General features: G+C 39.7%; 1 protein-coding gene across 1 annotated transcript in view; it reads left to right on the top strand.

Annotated features, from left to right (window-relative positions):
* Positions 1-3681, top strand: part of LOC102311896 — a 5420-nt gene extending 1739 nt beyond the window's left edge. The window contains exons 4-9 of the mRNA XM_042216949.1: positions 1156-1203; positions 1278-1455; positions 1542-1640; positions 1726-1803; positions 1977-2268; positions 3254-3681. Of these exons, the coding sequence (XP_042072883.1) occupies positions 1156-1203; positions 1278-1455; positions 1542-1640; positions 1726-1803; positions 1977-2268; positions 3254-3282 (724 nt within the window). The 3' untranslated portion in view covers positions 3283-3681. The remainder of the gene's footprint in view (positions 1-1155; positions 1204-1277; positions 1456-1541; positions 1641-1725; positions 1804-1976; positions 2269-3253) is intronic.
* The last annotated feature ends 4220 nt before the right edge of the window (positions 3682-7901 follow it).

The following is a 7901-nucleotide window of genomic DNA, read 5'->3' as shown; positions in this document are numbered from 1 at the left end:
TGAAGCTGTCCTTCAGTCTGCTGGTCCTGGCCTGGAGACTCCGCAGTCTCCTCCCTGACGGCAGCAGCTTGAAGAAGCTTTGCATTGGGTGCGTGGGATCAGCCGCTATGCAAAGGGCTTTTTTAGTGAGACGGGTGCTGTAAATGTCCTGGGGGGAGGGGAGAGAGACACCAATGATCCTCTCTGCAGCCCTCACTATGCGTTGGAGGGTTCTATGACAGGACGCATTGCAGGCTCCAAACCACACAGTGATGCAGCTCGACAGGATGCTCTCGATGGTGCCTCTGTAGAAAGTGTGCATGATGGGGGCTGGTGCTCCTGCTCTTCTTAGTTTGCAGAGAAAGAAGAGACGCTGCTGTGATTTCTTGGCCAGTGCTGTGGTGTTGTACGTCCAGGAGAGCTCCTCTGTGATGTGCACACCCAAGAACTTGGTGCTTCTCACTCTCTCCACAGACGCTCCATCGATGGTCAGAGGAGCATGTTGGGTGTGCATTCTCCTGAAGTCCACAACAATCTCCTTCGTCTTCTCCAAATGTGTTACCTCTATGACTACTTGCTGCCTTTAAATTTGATTTTCCCCAGTTTTCATCTTTAAGGAACTCCTCTGTTGGTGTGGCTGTATGCTTGTGAACAAAGAATTAGTTTGGTGGATGTATTCTTATTTTTAGATTCAAAATAGCTTCTTTGGCAACTAAGGAATTCAAAAGTCATGACAAATTATTAATTCATAGTTTTCAGATGATACAGCAAATTTGAACCACCTGGGGAACCGAAAATACCCAATACGGCAATCGTGGCTCAAGAGTTGGGTGTTCGTCTTGTAATCGGAAGATTGCCGGTTCGAGTTCCGGCTCGGACAGTCTCGGTCGTTGTGTCCTTGGGCAAGACACTTCACCTACTGGTGATGGCCAAAGGGGCCGATGACATGATATGGCAGTCTCGCTTCTGTCAGTCTGCCCCAGGGCAGCTGTGGCTACACCTGTAGCTTGCCTTCACCAGTGTGTGAATGTGAGAGCGAATGAATAGTGGCATTGTAAAGCGCTTTGAGGGGTCCCGAAAAGCGCTATATAAATGCAATCCATTATTATTTATACATATCTAATCCTAATGTAAACAGAAACAAATCACTTATTTGTACCAAACACTATTCCACAGATCTGCACATAAAGAAACTGAAGAAGAATTGAAATCATTCAAAGACAGGTACTGTACTGAAACGTGGATTTAACACCATCTGTTTATTTTACAATTTCAACATTATCTATTACTATTACCAGAGTGGCAGGAGAGGTTGACATTGCACTACAGGCCGGGAACTCTGAAAACATGAACAACCCAGTGAATGAAACCAGACTGAAAGAGATGTATAAAGAGCTGAGGAAGGACTGGACTAGAATCAAGCCTTATCTGCAGAAAGTTCACAGCACCCCAGAGAGAATCAAAGCCTGGATTCAGGTGGGGCATTAGAGTGAGATTATAGTGTAGTATGAACTTTATTCTTATAAAAAATATTTTTATTCCCTCTGCTCTGCGAATTATAGCGCAGCTTTCTGTGTGGGACAGGGGATATGGAACAGAAGAAGAAACTGATAGAGTTAGCATTTAACCTAAATGCAGACCACGCTCAAGCATCTGAGAAGGTACTGATGTGTCTGGGATGTGTTAAACATGATCACTGAAGCTTTTGTGATAAAGATCAATGACAGGTTTCATTATTTGTTTCAGGTTAATGAATACACGAACCTAACCCTTCACAACCTTCAGCTTGCTTTTTACTACAGTTTCATAGACACTGCTGCTCAGGTTTGTTGGACATTGCACACATTGTAAATACACTACACTGTGCATTTGTGGGACATGAAACCAAACCCAGGTTATTAAATTGTTTGTTCAATAAGAAACTGTAACTTAAACACAACAGCTCTTTTTTGAATTAAATGTTTGTCATTTAAACTTGAATAATTTCTCAATGGCAGGGGTTCCATGGACAGGAAGGTGAAATTCATGATGCTAGCTTGAATAACCTCCTCTCGAAGTGCCGCTGGCTGAGCGGTTTATTTGCTTTGAACAACCCCCCTCTTCTGCCTGACTGGATAAATCATCATCCCGGGCAAGATGCTTGGAACATTTTCCCACAAGAGATCACAACTGATTCTGCCATGTCACTCTGCCAGGGCCACTCTGCAAAGGTCAATAAATGTCTTTGCCCATTACAGGGCATGAACGAGAGTGGAGACCTCTGGAACAATGCAGCAGAACAATGTAGAAGTAAGAGAACTCCAACGTAGCTTGTGAAATAAAATTAGTTATTTCTTTTTAATATATCCATGAGAGATCGAAAAGAAGAAAACTGCACTAGTTTTGTGTTTTAATTGACAACATAGACCCTTATCCAAGAGGCTTCTTCAGTTTTACAGTAATTGCTAGAGAATTCCAGATGATTTAAAAAAAAAAAAAAAAAGCTATAGATGGCTTGCCGTTAAGAAATCCTGGGTAATTTTCCCTGAAGCAAAAAAAAAAAAAAAAGCTATTGGAGGCTTTCCTCTTGGAGGTGGTCATGAGAGTCGCTGGCCCACTTTTGATTATGTGAGTCATCACATGAACCAAGGTATGGAAAACGTCACTGAGAACAAGATGTAAAACCTTAGTAAAACATTACCCCCCCCTACATGAGTTGTTGAAGTCACATGAGGCAAGGGGTGAGTGGAGGTTGAAACACCCAAGTAGGGATCTCAAGACTGCACTGACCGTGAATAATAGGTGGTGTTATAAGTCATCACCTGCGTTCATCCCTGAACAAAGTAAAGGTCTACAGAATCGGGTTACTTTACACTTTAAAATCAGTTCAGCATATTACATTCTGCAGCATCCATGTTCAATTCATACTGTAGCATTTTTATGTTACAGTATGAAGTCTCCAGTAACACTTTGAGGAACCTTGGAGTCATTTTTGACCAGAATATGTTCTTCAAAGCACAATTTGAAATAAATATGTAGGACTGCTTTCTTCCATTTGCACAATATCTCTAAAATGAGAAATATCCTGTCTCAGAGTGACGCTTAGTTACTTAGTTATGCTGCAATAGGTGTAGGCTGCTGGGGATTCTCATGAAGCATTAAGTATTGTTTCTTCAGTGACCTTTCTCACTCACTATGTGTTAATAGACCTCTCTGCATTGAATCATACTTGTTATTAATCTCTGACTCTCTTCCACAGCATTTTATCCTTTCTTCTTTCTCTCACCCCAACCAGTCGCAGCAGATGGCCCCGCCCCTCCCTGAGCCTGGTTCTGCTGGAGGTTTCTTCCTGTTAAAAGAGAGTTTTTCATTCCCACTCTCACGAAAGTGTTTGCTCATAGGCGGTCATATGATTGTTGGGTTTTTCTCTGTATATTTTAATGTAGGGTATACGTTACAATATAAAGTGCCTTGATTGTTGTTGTGATTTGATGCTATATAAATAAAATTTATTTGAATATAAACACATGTCCCCTCCGCCATCCTGACACTGCCCAACGAGTGCCCTGCTTCATCTCTCCACTGCAGAAGACCAGAGACCACACCCATGGCAAAAATTTCAGAACATTTTACCCCCGACTGACAGTAATGTGAAAGTACTGCTTTGAAAGAGGTGCATGTTTTATTTCCTTGGCTTATATAAAATTAACATGTTTGACTTGACCATTCTTAGTGTCCTGTGTGTTTTAAAACTTGGGATATCCTTTAACGTAAACCAAGGAAAATGAAGAAAAACACATGCTCCGTCTTTGTTTTTGCCTCATAGTAGGCCACTGTTATGGATGTATGTGATTTGACTTTAGAAAAAATTGAGTGGAAGGAGCAGAAGATGATAGTCAGCACGATTTGAGTGTGCGTTAATCTGTCAGAAGGACAAACTGGAGGACTGAGGGGCTCAGACCAAAGTGGGAGGAAGCTGAAGTTTTGTGGCCCTCTGGAGGCCAGATATAATTTATGACATTCATTTTGCTGTGACAAGAGGAATTTTTGATAGTGGTGAAGAGTAAAGAGAACACGCCAACATCTATTAATCCTCATACACATTTTTGTGGAAGTTTTCCAGAGACACTGATGCACAGAAAAATTATCTGCCGGTTTCTGCATCACACAGGGATTCTGTGGATTCCCCTTTGGACCTGAAAACTCCAGCAAGTATAAGAACCCCAATAGGCCTGTAGATCAACGTGGTCCATCTCCTTCCACCTCTCTCCAAAAACACACCTTCCTTCTAGATTACTGCAATCCAGAATAATTTTCTGGATGGAATCTGGGATGAAAAGCTCAAATGAAGACTTTATGTCCTGCACATGAGTAACTGCCACCTGTGTTGGCCCTGGTTGCATCCTTATCACATTAGCAGCTCTGCAGGGTGGCTCATTTCTTGGGCAAGAAGAACATTCAATTTCACCGTTTTTTGACATCCATTTCTCTTTACTTGCTGTGTTGTGGGCTTGTTATGGTCCCAGAGCTGGCTGCTGACGAGCTGGCTGCTGATGGGGTACTCGTCTACTCTCATCTTGATCATTTGTGAGAAGGAACCATATTGGCAAAGTCTTATTTATAGTATTATGCCCCTAATTTGCAGGTGGGACAGGGTATGAGAAAATAAAATTTGGATCCCTCAAGAAAGAGGGTAAAATGTTTGGGAATGTAAGAGCAGACGGTGTTGATAGTTGAATAGTTGAACTTTTTGTGGGAGCAGGAGGGGAAGGAAACACTATCAGCAGCACCAGAAAGGAGGAAGACAGAGTGTGGGAACACAGGACCTACACTTTCAACACTTTTACTAGACCTGGGTCCAGTGGACCCGAACACCTTGTATGTAATGTAAATGCGTGGGGGGAGGTACAGTATGAGGTCATTGAAAATATGTTCGGATTTATGTTCTTCACAGAAAATAAGCCAAAGTCAATGAATTTCAGATTGAAAAAATAATTAATTGTTTAATTTTTCTTTTGGAAAAAAAAATGAAAACGGGTCTCACAAACCCGAACACCATACAAGAATAATCAAAGGAGCTTGCAAAGAAAAGTGTCTGGACTTCTTTAAGTTACTTGAAGACGTTTCACCTCTCATCCGAGAAGCTTCTTCAGTTCTAAGGTCAAATGGTGGAGAGTCCCAGATATAAACCTAGTGGGAGTATCCAGAACTTTATTTTTATTGGTCACCTGAAACCTAAATACGTAGTCAACAACTTTTATGTTCAATGTTCAATGTTGTATGTTTATGTTTATGTTTACAACTTTTTTCTAATAAGCAGCTTGTCATGTGAAAATCCTCCAGGCACCTTCTCTACAGAGTGTCGAAATAAGTGTCAAAATGATCCGGAAACTATATTCAGAGTCAGAGAGACAATTACTCAGCAAAAAATAAAAACCATGAAACAGTTTCACAGTTAAAGGGTTTTCATGTGGAGATCAGATTCATTCTTGCATTCCTGCACCTCCTTAAACTCAGCAGATTTCAAGCTTTCGCTTCTTAATATTTAATATCATCTTTCTTTAAATATTAGGCCTTTCCAGATTACACATAAATTATTGTTTTCTCAGATATTCCACTTTATATTATGTACTTTAAAATAACAAATTTCCACAGAGCACAGAGAATTGATTTTTGTTACTTTGATTTAAAGCCAATATCATGTCACGCCATCATCAAATAGAGGGCGCTCTAACTAATAGATGTGGATCTTTGCGTTTTCTTTTTCAGCTCCAACAACAATTCTTTAATCTGCACCTCTTTCATGAGCCTCATTGTACTCTTACTATTTTTAGACATACAAGCTGCAAAGTTCCTTCATCTAACTTTTCATCTTACATGTGTAAGAGTGAATGGTCTAGAAAAAAGAAAATATCCAGTTAGCGTGAACATGCCTTGTTGATGTCAGACGACAGAGGAGAATTGCCAGAATGCAAAAGGGACTCAAATAATCAGAAGACCACACGAGTTTCACTAAGAACAAAAGACGGGAAATACATGTCCTGGTCTAATGAGTCTGTGATAATGATTACTGCTGTGACCTTCATTGTGACATGAACGTGAGTAAGGAACAGTGGTGAACCAGCGACTAATGCACGCAGGGAGTGAAGGGTGGTCTGTGTGGTTCCATCGAACAGAAAAGTGACTGTGGCTCAAACAACCAAAAAGGTTGATGCTGGTTCTGAAAGAAAGGTGTCAAAATGCATGGTGTATTGCAGTTCATGTGAGGAGGAGGCTAACAAATTTGAGATGTTGACTTGGCCTTTAATTCCTCAGATCTCAGCACACCTTCAGAAGTCCAGTGGAGTCTATACCTCAGTGGGTCAGGGCTGTTTGTCAGTAATAACATCAGTGCACCAATTAGATCTGCAGAGGACTGAAGTAATTATAAGCCAAGGGGTTGAGATGTTGGAACACTGCACATAGTGTATTATGTGTATGTGGGCTCCACCCTGTGAAACACTAGAGTGCACATAAAACCTGAACACAATAAACAACCATTTTGGATCTGACCTTTATATACAGTACAACCAGAAAAATCACAAGGACATTTGTTTTGTTTTTTTTTAATTACAAATTAAAAGATATTGGACAAAAACTTAAACAAATAAACAGTAAAGATCAAAAGTACAAGTTGTATGGGTGCATGTCTGCTTATTGTATGTTTGTTGATTATGCTGTTTTATAATCACGTTCCTTTAAATGTTAAAAAACCCCACAAATAACTGCTACAGCAGCAAAAATTAAACACAACTCCTTAATGTTAATGTCAAATAACAACTTAAAAACACAAAATACATATAAGATATACACTGTCTTTTGAATGGGTTTTTCCTGTGCAGCCAGTTGTATTTAGTTTCAGGCAGTAACACGTTAGTGCTCCAGTTCTGCCCTCGTGCAGATTGTAACACGACTACTGTTGGAAATGTTTCAACAACCTGACTTACAGTGAGCTCAAACTGCACCCGTCTCACAGTCAGCGAGTTGAAGTAAAACATGGTTGCACACAATTTCTGTGCCTTTAGGAAATTCTGCAGAAGTAAATCAACTGTGCTTAAAATAGATTATTATGAAGGTGTAATTTTACATTACATATTTTGAAATATTAGGTAATTGTTATTTTGTTTCATGACGCATTTGTTTTAATTAAAACTTACCCTCCAAAAATAAAGATATAATTTTTTTAGAGAATTTATTGCTGACGTACAAAGCTCCAAAATATTGCATCTTCATAGTTTTTAGTGCAAACCACTTTTGCTTAAAAACAAAAAACACAACAACATCAACAACAACAAAATAAAGCAACAAAGAATAGCAGATACAAACCTGCACCACTTGATTGTTCTGTTTTTACATTGTTACCCCAGTAACAAGCCAAGCGTTCAGACCGTGACCTCTGAGTCAGCTACAGAGCCACGTCCCCTGAATGCTGCCCATCCTCTTCTGTTCCCATTTGGAAGACACAGGTAGTTTGTCATTATTACCTGTTATTACTCCCAAGCCTGGATAATAGGAGGAAGCATACAACACTTTCAAAGCTGCTGAGGACATGACTGAAGGTCACATATATATTAGGGATGCAACGATACACAAAATTCACGGTTCGGTTCGATACTTTGGTGTCACGGTTCGATATTTTTTTGATACAAAAAAAAAATATTCATGCCTTTTTAATTTGTCATTTATTAAAATTATAAATATATATTTTAAATCAAAAGTACAGTTTTTAAATTTAATGTTGCTTAAACAACAAAGTAATAAAAATAAATAAATCTATCTCATCGAGAAAACATTCATCTTTGGAAAAGAGAGTTTATTACAGAGAAATGGCTCTTTCCAAACTAAAAGCTATACTATACGCTTCTTCTGGGCTATAGTCTCAGCAGCATATTAAACATAGTTGC

This window comes from Haplochromis burtoni, unplaced genomic scaffold, assembly GCF_018398535.1.
Source record: "Haplochromis burtoni strain Fernald_Lab_line unplaced genomic scaffold, NCSU_Asbu1 Contig_1391, whole genome shotgun sequence".
NCBI classification, from domain to species: Eukaryota; Metazoa; Chordata; class Actinopteri; order Cichliformes; family Cichlidae; genus Haplochromis; species Haplochromis burtoni.
This window is presented reverse-complemented; position numbering and strand designations above follow the sequence as displayed.